At 47.4% G+C, this 17,464-nt stretch overlaps 1 protein-coding gene across 1 annotated transcript; it reads right to left on the reverse strand.

Annotated features, from left to right (window-relative positions):
* Window positions 1-521: 521 nt before the first annotated feature.
* Window positions 522-12,753, reverse strand: acsl3b (acyl-CoA synthetase long chain family member 3b). Its single transcript, XM_030115281.1, has 15 exons — window positions 12,562-12,753; window positions 9,129-9,592; window positions 7,431-7,608; window positions 7,237-7,346; window positions 6,972-7,110; window positions 6,580-6,730; window positions 6,364-6,487; window positions 6,151-6,222; window positions 4,935-5,074; window positions 4,488-4,660; window positions 4,010-4,084; window positions 3,741-3,932; window positions 3,520-3,634; window positions 3,282-3,439; window positions 522-3,039 (listed from the first exon to the last, which is right to left on the reverse strand). The coding sequence occupies exons 2-15, from the start codon at window positions 9,477-9,479 to the stop codon at window positions 2,882-2,884; spliced, it is 2,136 nt and encodes a 711-aa protein (XP_029971141.1). The 5' UTR covers window positions 9,480-9,592; window positions 12,562-12,753; the 3' UTR covers window positions 522-2,881.
* Between the last annotated feature and the right edge of the window lie 4,711 nt (window positions 12,754-17,464).

Here is a 17,464-nt window from a genome sequence, read left to right on the forward strand (position 1 = left end):
TCATTCTGTCATTCATCTGCGGATGTTCATGATGTGAATTTAAGCGTCAGAGGTCAGTCGTCTGCAGGCATCATGCTGGACAAAGTGCTCAAACCCAAAGCTTTGGTTCTGCGCTGAAACATGAGATGCTTTTCTTTTCAGTCGGTAAGTTGAGGGATTTTCAGTTTAAAAGGTGTTCTGTTGAGTGATAACGATCACACTAATACACAAATTCAAACGCCCACAGCTGATATCAGTACACTGGATCCTTGTTTTTGCTTTGCAGGATGACATTTAAGAAGGAACTCAAGAGTCAGTTCCTCCAATCAGGCATTTTTACAGATCTGTGATTGAACATGTGGATGAGGGATAACTTCCAGAGCCTAAGAGCCACACACACACACACACACACACACACACGCAGAGAGAGGCCTTCGTTGCCATGGCGACTCTGGCTCCATTGTAATGAAGCTGCAGATCATCGGCGTGCTGGTTTCAGGTGTGGGACATGTTCAGTGTGTAGAAGACAGACGGAGGCGGCGGAGCTTACAACACAAACCTGTTTATTTCATTACAGAATAAATTCCAAGGCCAAATCACAAATAAATAAGGAAGGAGACACTCGCAGCACCTCAGCTTGCACGGCCACTGAACCACACAAAACGAGGAGGGGCTGGCCCCTCCCTTCCCCCCCATGTCCTCCCAAAACCGTTCAGTACCAAACATTATTAAATACGAAAAGGAGGCTGTCCACTGTCCAGTCCCTGGTGGACCGCTGACCGTTCAGAGCAGAAACGGCGAGGTTCACCTGCTGTCTTTGCCGCGTCGGCCTGTTGGGGGGGAAACGACGCGTGGGGAGTGATTCACATTCTAGAGACCCCTGAAGACAACAAGCTCACGCGTGTCAGAAGGCAACAAGCCGCCTCGAGCCAGGCAGAAACGAAGCAGCGCAGTAAGCGACAGACGTCTGAGTGAAATGTCAGGGAGAAACTTCTTTATTCCAAACACACACGGGAGCGGAGGATTCCTTCCCACTCCGTCCTGATAGCGCGTGGTGGGAGTTTAGCGGGCCAGGCAGCGGTTTTCAAAGTGTGGGATGGAATTCCTCAGCAGGCAAATAAGTCACGATAAAAAGAAATGAGTGGAGTGTAAAACTGAACGACGTGACAGCTGTTTACTGTGAGAGGAACGGAGGCCAAAGCTCTCGGCCAAACGCAAAGACTGAGCGGACACCTTCCAGTCATCCTCCCACATTTTGAAAACCTCTGACCGAAAGAAATCCTAAAAACATCCGATAAGAGGCATTGTTAGAGTACCCGAAATTAATGCTGCATTCAGAAAGGACTGCAACCCAGATATCGACCTTCCAGAAGCACCACCGAACAAAACGCCATTCCACCTTCTGTCCACTGAGATTAAAAAAGAGGAAAGCCAAAGCAGGAAGGTCGCCTGCACTGATTCAATCACCAGCGGCCTGAAAAGTGGTGCTAGCTGTATACTTTACACTAGTATGAATAAATGTCAGGTTACAGAATCCCAGAGGAGCAGGTCCTTTTATATACACGGCACGATATCATACAGCTGGAGAAGGAATTGCGACTGTCACTTCTAATTCATCATGAAGAACTTCCCCACTTCTTCCAATTCTCTGTATATTCAAGTGCTTTGGTACAGTTTGCACACTTTTCATCATGCAGTTTCGACAATGCCAAATATTACATCTTACAGTCTTACAGAGGAGAATTTACAGGTTTAGCACAGTATGTTAAGAACAGGCTACATCTACACTTCCTATCAGTGTCTGTCTACCATCTTTATTCCTGTGATGAGTTTCCTGTCAGCCTGAAACGGAGGCCGAAGCTTTAAACACCATGGAGGGGCTGCTGTCTGTGCGCTTCTTTCCTTTTTACATACTTTCAAACTGGAGTATAAATATTGCACATTCATTTTGTACTTAATAGTTGAGAGTTAGAAACAAAGATGAAAGTAACAGTAAGCAGACCGCGGTCAAAAGAGTAACTGGGACGAGCTAAGAATGAGAGGCTAAGCTAACGCTAACTATTATTCTACAGTAATTCCCTTGGAGTCATCCCGACGGTGGTTTGACCGTGACTGGAGGAGCATGTGGAGAAAACAAGCCCAGGCTGCAGAGAGCAGAGGAGCAGGGCACCAAACACTCAAATCAGAAAGCACACACTCAAGTGGACAAAGTTTAGGACAGGCAACAAAAAAAAAGACAAAATTATACCAAAAAAATAAGAATAAAGCTTGTAAACAAAACTCCGAAATACAAAATCCAGAATAATATCACCTTGAAATAAGAGTAAGAAAAAAGACGACTTAACGCTAAATCTCTCATGGCTTCCAAACACACAAAGAACCGAAACAAACGAGGAGAAATGTAGCAACAGACTTAAAAAATGAGATTAGAGGGATCCCTGCCAAGAGTCCAACCTGAATGTTCCTGGAGCCCGGGAGGGATGAGTCCGGCTCCCCGAGTCCCGAGCCAGGGCGAGGGTGGGGGCGGGGCGAGGCGGGGAGCAGGAAGAACAGACGGCAGAGCGCAGGCGTCCAACCTCACCTTTCTCTACTTCCGGTCATGTGAATGTCCGACTCGGAGCGGGTCAACGGAGGACAAACCCCGGAAAGAGTGGCGGGCGCTCACGCCTGGCCGGCTCGGAGGCCGATGGACTGAGGAGACCCCCCTCCCCCCTCCCACCCTGCTTTGATCGAGGCTGGTTACAGGGAAGCTGAGGAGGCGGCGTGTGTCGTGTGTGTGAGTGTGTGTGTGTGTGCTGAAGTGGAGGTCGTCCTGATCGAGGCCTTTAAGCTTCTTGTCTATGTGTGGATGTGTTTGTGTTGTTGGAGTGTGTGTGTGTGTGTGTGTGTGTGTGTGTGTGAGCTATTTTCCACCGTACATCCTCTCGATGTCCTCCTGGTAGTGTGACTTGAGCTCCTTGCGTTTGAGTTTGAATGCGTCCGTGACCAGGCCGGTCTCCGGGGTCCACGGCTCGGCGCTCAGGCGGATCTTCTTGGGGATCTCGAATCGCTCAAGTTTCGCTGGCGAGGAAGGAGCAGAGTGACGCGTCACCCTCACAGATACAGTACGAGTGTGAACACTGAGCGCAGAACGCAGGGTAGCGCCTCAGCTTTACTGTCGGTGCTTCACAGACTGGGACCTCGAGACATTTCACTCCTTCGTACACGAGCATCGGAAAGAAAAACTGAACGGAATTTAAAGGCTGAAACCGATATAAACCAAAAGATTTAAGGTGTTTCTTAGAAACACGGCCCACCCTTACCGGACACGGCGGCCTCTGCGATGATTCGGAGGACCTCCCTCTCCATCTGGGCGTTGTTGCAGATCTCCTCCCAGCTGCCCCTCACCTGCATCTGCTCGGCTAGCGCCGTCAGCTGCTTGTGGTTCGGCACCACGAAGCCGATGACGTACGACTGGTCGCTTTAAAGCAGGGACAGAAGGACGTCAAGGCGCGCTCCAGATAAAAGTGGGAGGAAGAGAAGAGTCGCTGCAGCTCGTACCTGTTGGCGTAGGCACAGATGTTGTCTATGAGTGGGCAGTTCTTCAAAACGGCCTCCACTTTTCCTAGAGAGACATATTCTCCCGCCTGCAGTTTCACCAGGTCTTTCTTGCGATCTGCGCGAAGAAGGGAAAAAAAAACAAAACAAAAAAACAACGTTAACAATCCTGATAAATCCATCGTCGGGGTCCTGAATCTCCTGGAGCAGTGTCAGCGTCTCACCGATGATCTTGAGGCACCCGTCAGCGTGGAACTCTCCAATGTCTCCGGTACAAAACCACCTCTGGCCTTTCTCGTCCACAAAGAAGTCCTCGTGGTTCTTGCCTTGGCTCTTGTAGTAACCCATGGTGACGTTGGGCCCGCCAATGAGAATCTCCCCTCGCGGGTTGGGCTTGTCTGTGCTGTAGTAACCGCCTGCAGGAGGACGGACGGCGCTCATTACAGAGGAAATGTCAGCGGTTCTGAGGAGGATCTGCAGCCACATTACTCACCTTCTTCCCAGTCCTTCAGAGTGATCTCTGAACACACCAGCGGGGCGCCCACCCTGCCGGTGCTGTAGTCCCAAACTGAAAACCGCAGCAAGCCAAGCATCGTCAGAGGAGGTCAGAGCAGAGGCAGACCAATTCAGCAGATCAAATCAAAATCAAGACATCATCTGTGATTTCTGTAAAGTAAGGCTGTCATCTCCTCTGCATGATTTCACGGTAAAGCTCCACTCAGCGTGAAGTAAAGTTCTCCTGTATGCAGATGACGGTGTAGTAAATAGTCGGAAACGATCACTTCGTGTTTAAATTCTAAAAAGCTCTGAATCCCAGCTGTGTGACTGCAGAGCTTGTGGGCAGGTCTCCATGGTGACAGAGAAGCTGTGCTCAGATGCATTTCAGATGCTGTTTTCAGAGATTTAATATTTTAAACTGAAAATAATGTCCTGAGTATCAACAGGAAAGCAGCACTTCCTGCTCCGCTCACCCTCGCTGATGGTGGCGGCTCCACACGTCTCCGTCAGGCCGTAGCCTTGGCCCACGGGGCAGCACAGACAGATGTTCATGAAGCGCTGCGTGGCGGCGGACAGCGGCGCCCCACCAGACAGCAGCACCCGGGTGTTTCCTCCCAACAGCGCTCGCACTCGCTTGAACACCAAACTGAAGGAGCAGCAGGAAGATGAAGGAAGAGATCATAAAAAAAAAAAAAACAGAAGAGTTCTGACAGGCGAATCATATTTGTGATAACGCTCCTTCTCTTGCAGCATGTCGGGTTAACTGTGTGTCCAGTTGTAATTATTCATTTAGGAAAAGATGCTTTTTAAAGAAGTTACTGTTTTGCTAAATTATATTCTTTCCATACCAACACTTGACTGTAAAAGTATGTTGAAGGTGTTTCGATACTCGGTGTTTTCAGACGAGCCTGGTCCCTCACCTGTCACACAGAGGCGTGCTGTAGCCTTTAGAGATCTGCTCCATCTTGTAGTTGTAAGCCAGCACAAAGAGCGTCCTCTGGAATCTGCTCATCTCCTCCACTTTAGTCATCACGTTCTTGTAGATTCGGTCCATGATCTCCTGCACACACACACACACACACACACACACAAACACACAGTCTCAGTCAACACTTTTCCTGGTTATGTTGGAGCCTGTTCAGGTCAGGTTTGACCTCTGACCTCTCTCTGACAGACCCTAATGTGACACTTCAGTGGTCATTTCAGCAGAATGGGAGTCATAGCTTTGCACTCATTGACAGTGGCTTTTTTAAGAGTATTGATCCCTCTTGAACTTTAGTCCATTTTGTCAGATTATAACCACAAATGTAAAAGTATTTTGGACTTTAAGTGATTCTGGCAGGATGACCGGCAGAAATATCCAGCAGAGCCACAATGGATCGAAGAAAGTTCTGGTGTTGAAGTCCAGACGTTCCTCAGCTGAACATCTCTCCATCCAGTCTGACTGAGGTTCTGCTATTTTACAAACAAGACCGGACAAAAATGTCAGTGTGTGGATGTTCAACACTTCAGCTGCTACTGCAGATAGAGGACAGTACTGACAGCTGGGAGGAAGACTTTAGAACACCACGCTTTCAACTGTTTTTGTTGAAAAATCTGAACACCGTCCATCATTTTCCTTTCATTAGATCAACCGAATTGAATCTGTTAGAGATAATCTAAAATTAGGAATAGCACTTTAATGCAATTAAAAACACTATGTACAGATACTTAAACTATCTCAAAACAATCAGACAGAGGAATTTTTTACTTTTTTAACCCAAGAAGCCCTGAAGAATAATATTTTCAGAATAAGTTCACGTCTGTCAGGAGGAAACGCTCCAGTTCCCAGCTCTTAAATATGAAAGTAGAAGTGAGTGAAAAGCAGAATTTAAAGTAAATCCGCTCTGAAGTTTCACACTTGAGGCAGATGTTGTGTAACTGATCCTGTGTCGTTTAGACTCTTGTGTAATTAGTCCAGACGGACAGGAAGTGGAAAACTTGTGTGAAACTGAGATGTGTGTTTCGGTGTGAACACATCCTGCTCGTGGTTCTTAAACTGCAGTTTAACAGAGCAGGGTTGACGGGTCATTAGAGGAGAGCCGTTTTCCTGTATCCCTCTTCCATAAAACAGCAGCAGCGATATGCAACACTTACGGGTACCGCGGCCATGAGCGTGGGCTTCAGCACGCTGGTGTCGCCTTTGCTGCCCTTCTTTATCTTCGTGGACTGTGAGAACGGAGAGACACGTGGTTAGCCGAGCTACGCTGCAGTCAGAAGCTCCACGGCGGCCGTGATTCGAGCTCCAGACGCCACCGCAGACTTCGCTGAAGTCAAAATGATGGTCAGAGAAATGAAGCGTCCGCCGACCTGGTCTGCCAGGGTCTGAGGGGACGAGTAGCCGATGCGGCAGCCGTGAGAGAGGCACACCAGCTCGGCGCTGAGCTCCAGGACGTGGGCCAGCGGCAGGTAGCCGATGTAGGTGTCTGTCTCACTGCCGGCACAGAAAAACACATTAATAAGAGGAGAGGAGTCGGAGGAGGAACAGCAGGGCTGAGCTGACAGTGAGAGTGTGTGATGCCCTACTCCAGGTTGGGGATTCGCTCGGCCATGCCCGTGATGCCGGCCATGATGTTGCCGTGGGAGATCATGACGCCTTTGGGGATGCCGGTGGAGCCGCTGGTGTACATGATGACCGCGATGTCGGAAGGCTGCGGCTGTCGGCGCTCCACCGCAACTGTCGGCACACAAGACAAGGCTTGGCGGATGTGGCGCCGAGGGTGCTGCAGACTCCTGCCTTCACTCATGTCTCTGAAGCATCAGCGCGGGGCGCTCGGTGATCTGAGCGCCACCCGGCACATCACGCTAATGACACATCATCATTACACGCCGGTGGCTTCGTGCTAAGCCCTGCCACAGCGCTTCCGTTCCCTTGACAAAATTAGAAAGCTTTTTAATCAGTCGGCACAGATACACACTGTTGTCAGGCTGCGATCCCATCTCCTTCACGGCGTCCATGCTGTGCACCACGATGCCTCTGGGGATGTCTGGCCAGCTCGTGGGTTTGCTGTCCACTACAATGATGTACCGCAGCCTCGGCACGTCGCACAGAATAGCCTGGAGACGACGTCCAGGCGGAGGAGGAGGGAGGCAAGTGAAAAGGAAAAGTCATGAAGAACGCTGCACTCATCCAGCTCCAAAGCTTCACGCGGTAACGGACAGCAGGGCGGAGTGTCCAGCTACCTTGAGGCGGCTCTGCAGCAGGTCTTTGCTCGTGATGATGTGAGTCACTTCGGTCTCGTTCAGGCCGTGAGCGATGGCCACCGGTCCCAGAGTGGAGTACAGCGTCACGACTGCAGGCACAAAGACAGGAACCTTTCAGCAGGCCGGAGGGCGCTGGACTCTGCCGGATGGGCGCGGAGAGGTTTGATACTCACGTGGGAAGTTGTACATGAAGCAGGCCTGCGCTGCCACCAGCCACTCGGCCCGGGTCTCACAGAAGATGGCGATGTTGCAGTGAGGCTTCTGGCTGAGCGCCGCCAGACCGCTGCCAAAATGCTTGGCAGCCTGGTAGGCCTCCTCGAACGAGAGCCAGTTATAGTTCCCCAGAATGACCTGCAAGCAACACGGACACAACACAGTGGTTTTCACAAAAGACCGTCTGATTCAGAAGCACGTGGACGTCTTCCACAGGAATGAGCGGCATTAGAGCGTCTCTTCACACAAAGACTCTTTCACCCATGTCAACCCTGAACACATGCACTTCTTTATAATAAAGGAGTAATGATGAAAAATAGAGCGTACAGCCCCAAAAATAGGCAGCTGCCCACACCGGGAGCTGAATCAGGGTCATGTGCAGGCTGATAGCGCCATCTGCAGGCCTGCCGCGGCTCTGCAGCTGTTAATGAAAAGAGCAGTGATGAGGCTGCTGCTGCCTGGACACCCACACATCTTCACACACATCTTCACACACATCCAGACCTCTGTACTGACCTCCAGCACTGCAGCTGAACAGAGCTGTGATGAACGACACACTCCTCACACCACACACGAGTGAACACACACTCTCACACCATACCGACACACCGAAACACAGCAGGGCAGTTTTCATACATCTCATATAACTTACTTTTATAACCCCAGAAATTCAGTTTGCAGCAGTAGAGGAACTGTTAGTGTTCATGAAATATGAGTTCTCATTAAAAATAAAGTGGAAAATTAAATGACGAACATCTGAAGAAACAGTTCATTATTCTGGAAATAAATCTCTTTTTTACTAGGAGTTCTCTTCTTTTTTTTTAAATTAAAAACTGGTGTTTCAAGGTGTGTTCCCTCATCTCACAGCCACTGTGTGTTTAGGCGTCCTCAGGCCAGACAATCAGTCCCAAAGGGGTGTGTGTATGTGTGTGTGTTATCGTTTTTTCTTCAGTACTGACTATGGAGGACACACTACATATGCATGAAGCCTCCTTAAGTCGATCAACACAGGATTCAGTGAGTCATGCTTCCTGGTGTGTTTTTGGGAAAACCGAAGTGTCTCAGAAATCTTAATCCCCACCCTGGTCCCGGTTCTGCTCCTGGTCCTGGTCCTGGAATGCTGGTGGCCGACTTGATTAACATTTTGCTCCGGAGTTCAACTTGGACTTCAGTGTAAAATCACACACTATCTGTTAAAAACACTGACTGTGAATCCAAAGATCACTGATATCTGGATTATCTATGAACTGAGATGAAAAAGCTTTAAACGACCAGCTGATCACCTCCCAGTGGTCTTAGGGTTCATTCCTACTGAGGGTTTTTCAAGATCTCTCTTTAATACTCTGCACAGTGCACGTGGAAAAAGTATTAATTCACGAATAAATGACTTGTCGATACACTAAAGGAGGCATGTCGTTGCACCTTTAAAGAAAAGCATGTCTGATTATCTGTTTATTTTATTTTCTGAGAGCTTCACATCCTAACCTGAAGCTTTGGAAAAACAGTTTGCCGTTTCAGTGAAAGAGTTGCAGGAGTGAAGCACGGTTTGTTTTTCTGTTTTCTGCCGTTCTCACTGAGAGGTCAGGAGGCAGCTTTCAGACTCGCCGTTCCCGTCCAGTTTGAAAGCAGCCCGACGGAATCAGAAAGCCAGGTCTGACCTTTTTGAAGACCTTGCCGTTGGGCTGGAGCTCGTCCTCCTCACTCAGCACCTCTCTGGTGCCCAGACAGTCCCTCAGAGGAAACCTGTGCGTGGCGTGCTCGAACATCTTGTCCAGGGTGTCCACCCCGGGGTGCAGCCACGCCACCAGCTTGTCTCGACTGTTGAGCGCCCGGTAGGGCCCCGCCGGGTGTCCGCTGACGGAGCGAGCCTTGATCCGACGGGCCCGCTCCAGATTGGTGCCGGCTCCAGAGAAGAAGTACCAGGGAAGGAAGGTGATGACGGAGTAGACCCAGACCACCGAGCGGAAAACCTGCAGCAGCAGGGGGTTCATGTCCTCCTTCAACTTCATCTTCACGTCGATGGACGCCCAGCTGCGGAGGAATCAAACCCAGAGAGGCGGCGAGCCGTGCCGTCCTCTGTAGGTACTGACGGAGGTTTCTTTGAGCAGAAAGTCGACCAAACCTGCAAAACAGACACACAAAGTAAAATTTTAGAAGTACAGCCTGGAATAAAAGACGCGTCTGCAGTTTCAAGAGATCAAACCGCAGTAAAAGTGACCCACAGCCTCTTGGTAAGATAATCCTCGTTCGCATGAAGATGCTCTTCGCCTATTCTTAGTCTGTCCCTAAGTCAGCACTGTGTCTCCCACCAGAGCTGCGTTCCCTGCAGCACAGACACACGATGCTGCAACACTTTAACATCGCAATTCAGCAACTTCCACTCAGGAACAATTCACATTATGCTTTTTGTGGAAAGATAATCGGACCGCAATTGCTGTTTGTGGCAGTTTTCCTGATAATGCAGAAAATCCAGAACAAATAGCTAGAAATCTTCCTAAAGAAAACAATGATTAAATGTCTAAATGCACAACAATGGAGTCATCTGAGAACAAAACAGCAATATGCAATCTTGTAGTCATGTTCATACAGTGTGTTAGGGGATGAGGCCCAAGTCTTTTAGTTCAGGTGGGCCCAGGTCTCTCAGTTCAGCTGCTGTAGCTTTACATCGAGGAAGCATTTCAATTAGGTTAATGGAATAGTTTGGTCCATTAAGGAGACTGTACATGTCTTTACAAGTCTCTTTGCCAGCTGCACAATATCAGGTAAACATGTAAAATGCAACAATATTGTTCAGCAATAGTAAAAAAGATATTTTTGCGGAGTACAAATGAGAGGAAACACGAGCGTTGCGTTCCAGACGGGGCTTCAGGTTAAGCTGAATGATCTTCATCCATTCTTTTCTCGCTCATTTCTGACTCTTCCACCATCGTGACTCTCAATAAGCTCGAGAGCAGAGTATGAATACGCAGAGTGAGGAATTCATTTTCAACCAAGTTCAATCAGTCTTTTTTTGATATGTACACTGCAAAATAAGGATGAATTTTCAGAGTGTGCAGCGATATTCTGGTGCTCGTCGTCTCTGTGCCTTCCTGCAGGAGTTCAGGCCGTGGAGCTGGAAGTTCATGTTCTGTCCTGACCCCCATCAGTCTGCAGGGCATGGATTATCTTAACGTCTCAACTCAACTCGCTTTGTTTTTATCTGTCCAGTGACTGTCCTTCACGGCATCATTTAAACTCAGCCAGTTGAAGAAGAATGTCGATTTCTCTGACTCTGAGTTCTTCCAGTATAATAAAAAAAGTTGTTTGCTTTCTATTGTGGCCTTTACATGTGTGATTCTTTTTCTATGGATTTTATTCATTGAGATGTTTGAATAACCCCGATTTAAATCAAACTGAATGAAATTCTCTTATCAGTTTTCCAACAAGAAAAAAAAAAAACTTGTGTACTAGTTACTGTCCTAATTATTCTGGCCTCAACAACCCTTAGGATCACCTGCGTCTGTCTGCTGTCCAGCTCAGCTATTTGTAGCGTGTGCTTAAAGCAGGAGTGTAATTTGCCGTGTCGCCCTGCAGCCACCAAGTATGACTGTGCTGAAGTGTCACTCAGCAGTGACTCACTCTGCAGCTTACCAGGAAAGGCCCGGAGGTTACATGGTCCTTTCGCCAGCCCAGGTCGGCTCCTGTAACGGAGCTGTGAGGAATCTAGCACTGCCGCATGTGAACACCAGCAGCACGAAACAAAAACCAAAAAAATAGTGGAAGTTCAGGCTCTGCACCGCAGCCTCAGCTTCCTTCGAAGTCCAGGATGACATGGCAAGTCAAAGGGACAGCCTCAAAACCTATTCACCTCCCTCTGTTAGATTTCCTAAATTGCTAAAACACAATTATGAAAGTTCAAGTTCGTACATTTTGTTATGGGTCCTTTGATGAAGCTGTGATTGGAAACCACAGATTGAATGAAATCACTGAACAGCAAACAAAAACACACCAGACAAAGCAAAAAGAAGCCGAGTAATGAGGCTACTCCATTTTTCAATTCAACCAATTAAACATCTTTTTGGATATCTTTGCCACCAACCAAAAAACTTGAAACATTTTAAGAGAAATGAAGAAATGCCTCAAACTGGGATTTCACTCCTGCTCAGCCACCAAGCGCTGCAATAAAGTTTTTATGTAAGGAAGGAAGGAACATGCCTCACCTGTTTCAAACTAGCCACATACCACAACCAACTGCCACATATCTGACTGGATGTGGGCAGAGCAGATACAAAGAGGAGTGGATGAACAAATCAAGAATGGTTTGTTTAACACAGGTAATACAGGTTCAGTCGTTGTGGAGAAGACACACACACACGCACCCACTCTCCTACTATTTAAGCAAAAAAACAATACAACACATTAGGAAGCATCGTCCATCAGTTTAAATATACATGATTTATAAATCTCAAGCACCACAAAAGCATGAGTGATCCTCTAAACTCTCTTTATTAAATCAAAGTGGCGCATTTCACCATCTTACCCTGCACATATGCAGATATCACCTATTTACTAGTTATAAATAAAGCAGGGTGTTTTCTGGTGGGAACCTCTCAGGCTGGACTCTGCTTTCTGTGAGGAGTTTCATTCACTTTCACTCGTGTCTTTATCTGCTGCTACTGATGCTTCATTTCATTAAAACACTGAAAAGAAAACCAACCGGTTCACGCCGTGATCAAGAGGTGATGAGCAAGTCTGTAATCAGTGTGGTTGAGCAGCGTCTATTCACTGGAACGTGTCCACGTGTGGATGTGTGAAAATCGATAGATAAGATTTAAATGACTGATAAGATGGAGATGTTAGATAAGACGAGCTGCTAGCAGACCGCTAGCGGTGGAGCTAGCCTTTAGCTGCGGCTCTCAGCGGCTGCTGGCCGGTTCCTGGAGGACCGCCACGCGTTCACTGTCAGAGACTGACTTCGGAACCGATCGAGCGGCTGCTAAAGGTGGTTCATTCCAGATTTCTGTGTACATCTGTGTATCGGGCGCGCAGCGCGCCGCTAGCCGGGCCGGTGGCTAACATCTGCAGAGCGTCCACACCGCGGCTCGTCCTCACCTCCTTCAGCCGCTCCAGCGGAGCACTTTGTCCCGGAAGCCGACGCTCTCACTGGGGATGGACTTCACCTCTCCGCATGGCTTCGAATCGCAGCTGCCAGCCTGCCGTAAAACCGTATAAACCCGCAGTAAAATACTAAAATTCAGAACATCACCGGGCCGCCAGCCCGGAAGCTTCTGCGTGACGTCACCAGACTTCCCCCACTGCCATTGGCTGGACGGAGGTGGCGCGTGCTTGGGGCAGCGGGGACGTCAGCGGGGTTACTAGCGGTCACAGCTGTGCGCGGTTTCACTGGAGGAGGTTCGACCGGAGGCCCACCGGGGGCTCACCCCCGCCTTAAGGCCAGAGGTTCACCGGGGGCTCAGCCGGGGCCGACTGGAGAGGGCTGACCAGAGGCTCAGTCTGCTATGAAGTTATGATGATCAAGAAAGGGGAAATAAAAAAATTACACCAATGTTACTGTAACAGTTGGATAGATTGACTCTGAAGACTGAATTTACAGCATGTCTGATTGTAGTACCAGAGAGCCTACATTTAGTCAGCAGGCTGATCACTGAGTAATATTTTACTTCATTACAAAAACGAAAAGGATGAGAAACTGTCAGGCAGAGCTATGAGTACATGTACTGCACAGAACCACTAATGCTGCATTCACACCGGACGCGTCGCAAGCGTCGTGAGCGGCGCTTTTCTATGCAAAGTCTATGGTGGACGAGCGTCGTGGAGCGGCGGGCGGCGGGGCGGCGCATCAGGACCGTCATGAGCGTCGCTTTTCCAGCGTTTCGAGCGTCGACGCCCACGACACTCATCCCCGGCGTCAGGAGCGTCGTGAGCGTCGCTTTTTGAGAGTTGGGAAAACTGAACTTTCGACGCGCTGCCGCTGAGCGTCAACCAATCAGAGACGATCCCTCCGGTACTACGTCACTACGAGTGGTCCGAGCACCGATGCGGGCCGGCCAGTGTTGCTAACTTGATGACTTTCTCGCTAAATCTGGCGACTTTCCAAAGCCTCTTGGCGACGTTTTTTTGTCAAAAGCAACTAGCGACAAATCTAGCAACTTTCTCCGGTGCTCTGGAGACGTGACAGGACGTCTCGTTGCTGTCGTCCATGAGCAGCGGGTGCTGCGTGAGCCCCTCCCCCGTCCCAAAGCGCTCACAAGCGGTCAGTCTCAGCAGCGCTCCCCGCTGCAGTCAGAGCAGAGAGGAGCAGAGCAGCCAATAGCGACTTTTCCGACAACGACGCGGCCTAGCTTTATTTAACAAATAAAGCCGAGCCGCTCTCCTGATGCGATCCGCCATAGCTGGAAACAGAAATCAGCCTCCAGCGCGCCAATTAACTGACGTGCATCAAGAGCGTCGCGAGCGTCGCGAGCTTTGTGACCACCCGGTGTCAAGCGTCGTGTTTAAAGCGTCACAAGCGTCAGCTTCGAGGCGTCGCAAGCGTCGACGACGCCCGCGACGCTTTCGGTGTGAACGTAGCATAAAGCATTTATTTAGCTGGAAATGTCAGTTGTCTTATTGCAAGCATCTTTGATGACTGTAGCAATCCACATTTTGTGATATTAATAAGTAAAGCTGGAATGTAAACATGGAATTGTAGCTCCGTCCTTCTGAATGCATGCACGCTCCTGCAGCAGGGACACAGCGTTTAGGGGTAAATGCTTTGGCTGGAGCCTGGCAAAGTGTTTTTTTTTTTCATAACATCATTAGTTAGACACTGATTGACATAATACATTTCCTAGCCTCTTACCCTAAGCTCAACCATCAAAACTAAATGCCTAACCCTAACATTCATGTGGTGTGTTTGAGTCACGTCACTGTCTGATCCGCTGACTGCCTCAGATCTCCTCACCAGGAGGTCTGGGACCCTGCTCGTGCACAGGTGGAGACTCCAGCGGGGCAACCCTGTGAGCTGCATGTGCCATCTGAGCCGATGCAGCCAGAAACTGGTCCAGTCAGAGCCCACCAGAGGCCCGCATACCTCAAACACTATATTACTGACTTTTAAAAGCTAAGCTTAGTTACATCGCCCGTGACATGACAGAATAATCCACAGGGCTGTGAAGGTAAGCCGGCAGTCCATCCAGTTTATCGAGCCAGGTTGACTGTTTGGCCTAAATGTTGCTCATGTACCACTTGGCAGTTATTGCACTTGGTTTTTCATAAGGATGTTTAGACATTTAAAAAAAAAAAGGGGGGGGGTAAATGTGGTGTGTTTGAGTCACATGGTGATGACATCATGCCGTAAAAGTGATCGTCGGGTTTTTGTAGGCGCTGTTCTCGCGCCCTGGGGCTTGATGGGAAATGTATGCCCGAATAAAGCGTTTCATTCATTGAAAGCTACACGGTCGTCCGGATCATTACTCTGGATATAACACTTCACCCTAAACCTAACCTAAAACCTAATTCTAACCCTTAACCCAAAAAACAAGTCTGAACTGAGCAAAGAGGGAAGCTTCTTGCTGAACTGCTTGAAAAACAGGAGAAAAAAGTGTTTGCTAGTAGTCGAGTGACGGCTGTACCCACCTCCAGCACCCAAAACCCTTCTGCACTTTCTGAGCAGAATATCTGGTGTGAGGAAGATGCAAACTCTCCACAGCAGGGCTGTCACTGAGTCTCTTGATCACAGGATCAGGCTCGTTGGAATTGACCTCCGTATTGCTTCTAGGAGATTTTCCTTCCGGGCCCTCTGGTTTGCTGGGGAGGTTGAACTGGAATTTTAAAATAGCTGCTCTTTCTACAGTTATATTAGAGAACAGGAATTTTAACATGAAAAAATAAAGAAAGGTAGTGTGGTACTTCTTTCAGTCATTCATCATTGTAGCACTGTTTGAGCTGTCCTCTAAAGATTGAATGATTAAACTGTCCTGATGATCATTAGAAATTGACTAGAACAGCCTTTTTAATGGCTGGAAGTTTAACTGCAGGCTTCAGTTGTTGTTTTTGTGGCTGTGATGGACCGATTATTGAAGACAGTCACTCTGATTCCATATTCATGGAAACACAGGAAAACAAGAGTGAAAACATTATTTACAACACACCACATTCTGATTTTGACATATTTAAGTCAGAACTGGATGAACGTCTTCATTACATAAACAGAAGGAAAACTGTTGCATTCTCAGGATAAAAATGTAGATTTGTCTGAAGATGACATCAGGTGGGATGTCAGGAATACTTTACCCTTCTTTGGGGAGCTGTACCTGAAATGACAAAACCTAGAATCCTCCAGTACTTACCTCAGGGAACCAAAACTATCTATACAACTAGACGACATGTTGCTTAGATCATTTTCAATTTATTTTAAATATTATTTTAAAGACACTTGTGCAGTCTGGAGTCAGTTTCACAGCTCGTGGTTCAGAAGCTTCATACAGGGTAGAAATCAATACATATCATCTGGAAATTATGATAAATCCTAATTTAAAACAGTCCAATTAGGACTGTATCAGTTAATCACATTAATTACAATTAATTAATGCAGGGATGTCAACAGAATGATTTTTCTAATTGTGATTAATCACAGAATTAGGGTAAGGGCTTTTTCTTTCCATTTGAAAACTGTATTTGACCTAGACATTGACCTTTTAGAATTTTATTTTGAAAGAAATGACAAAAAGCTGCAAAAAGACATTTGTTCTTTGTGTTCAATTAAAGCACTTTTTCAAGGTAAGGTGACCATAATGCAAGGTTGCTCAAAATTATTGCAGCATCGCAGCTTCCTGTTTGGACTGCTGAAAGCATTACATGATGGGATTAAAACTGCCTTGAAATGAAAAACTACTGAATTTTTAATCGTAGTATTTTTAAGAAATGGAAAGAAACATGATGACTTCTCTGAAAATGACACTTGTGACAACTCAGAATTGAATCCCAGTTACAAACATTTTCTAAACAGATTACACATAAATCACTAAATAAAGTCTGTAATTACCCCAAAACCATATTAATGGTCTTAATCACTTAAAAACAAAGAATTATTATTGAATTTGTGCCCTGTAATGTGTTAGATTATGCTCAGTTATGAGTCAACATTGTTCGAAAGACTCAAAAAAAGATACTCTGTTCAAGGAAAATCTAAGATTACACCGATAACAATAACAGTAATGATAAGAAGAAGAAGAGGAAGACGAATGTCCAGAAAATGCAGACGTCAGTGTTTGAATATGAATCCAGTCTATGAGAATACTGAAAAGTTATTATTTATTTATTTATTTATTTATTTATTACAGAAAGAGCATCAATGTATGGATGAGAGTAAATGTCATTTTTATCACTGTTTACTCATCATTATAATTAAATACCCGTATAACCAAAATGGCACTTTGAGAATTTGTCATTTGTGTTTGTAATTCATCATACTCAGCGGCTATATTGGCATGAAAACAGTTTTTTTCTTCATCATGTGATGGTTTGATTCCCTGCAGTGCCTCTGTCGTCCAGCAGAGGGAGTCAGTGTGCGTGTTACCTGTTGCACTGCCTGTTTTGTGCTCTTTCTTCTGGCCTTTGCTTCGGCTTGACAGAGAGAAGATCTAACAGAGTTTCCATTTGAGATATGGGACAGACTGAAAAGGGAAGCCTTGTCTGAAATGACAAGCTAATCTTTGTGTGACACTTTGACCCATGAACATCGATCCGCCCTCGGCGCTCTGTGGAGTTCATGCATGCTTGTTTGGCCATATGTCAGACACACACAGCAGCAGCTCCTCCACCACATACACACAGGCCGAGACACGGCAGAGCCACGGCGGCACGTGGTCACATGACGGGCCAGAGAGCGAACCGAGGGGTGATAATCGCTCTCCTCGGGCTACGGCTTTGAGGTCATAATGAGACACAAACCGTCAGAGGGCAGATGTTACGAGTAAAAGGAACACTTTCATCTCCTCTGTGAAAAATGTGT

Source organism: Salarias fasciatus, chromosome 18, assembly GCF_902148845.1.
Source record: "Salarias fasciatus chromosome 18, fSalaFa1.1, whole genome shotgun sequence".
Classification (NCBI taxonomy): Eukaryota; Metazoa; Chordata; class Actinopteri; order Blenniiformes; family Blenniidae; genus Salarias; species Salarias fasciatus.

Excerpts from the sequence above, each read along its gene's own strand:
- acsl3b (XM_030115281.1), bottom strand. The coding sequence starts at position 9,479 with ATGAAGTTGAAGGAGGACATGAACCCCCTGCTGCTGCAGGTTTTCCGC. Across the intron at positions 6,223-6,363 it reads CTCAGACCCTGGCAGACCAG|TCCACGAAGATAAAGAAGGG; the intron begins GTCGGCGGACGC and ends CCGTTCTCACAG. Across the intron at positions 3,040-3,281 it reads CGCAGAGGCCGCCGTGTCCG|CGAAACTTGAGCGATTCGAG; the intron begins GTAAGGGTGGGC and ends CTTCCTCGCCAG.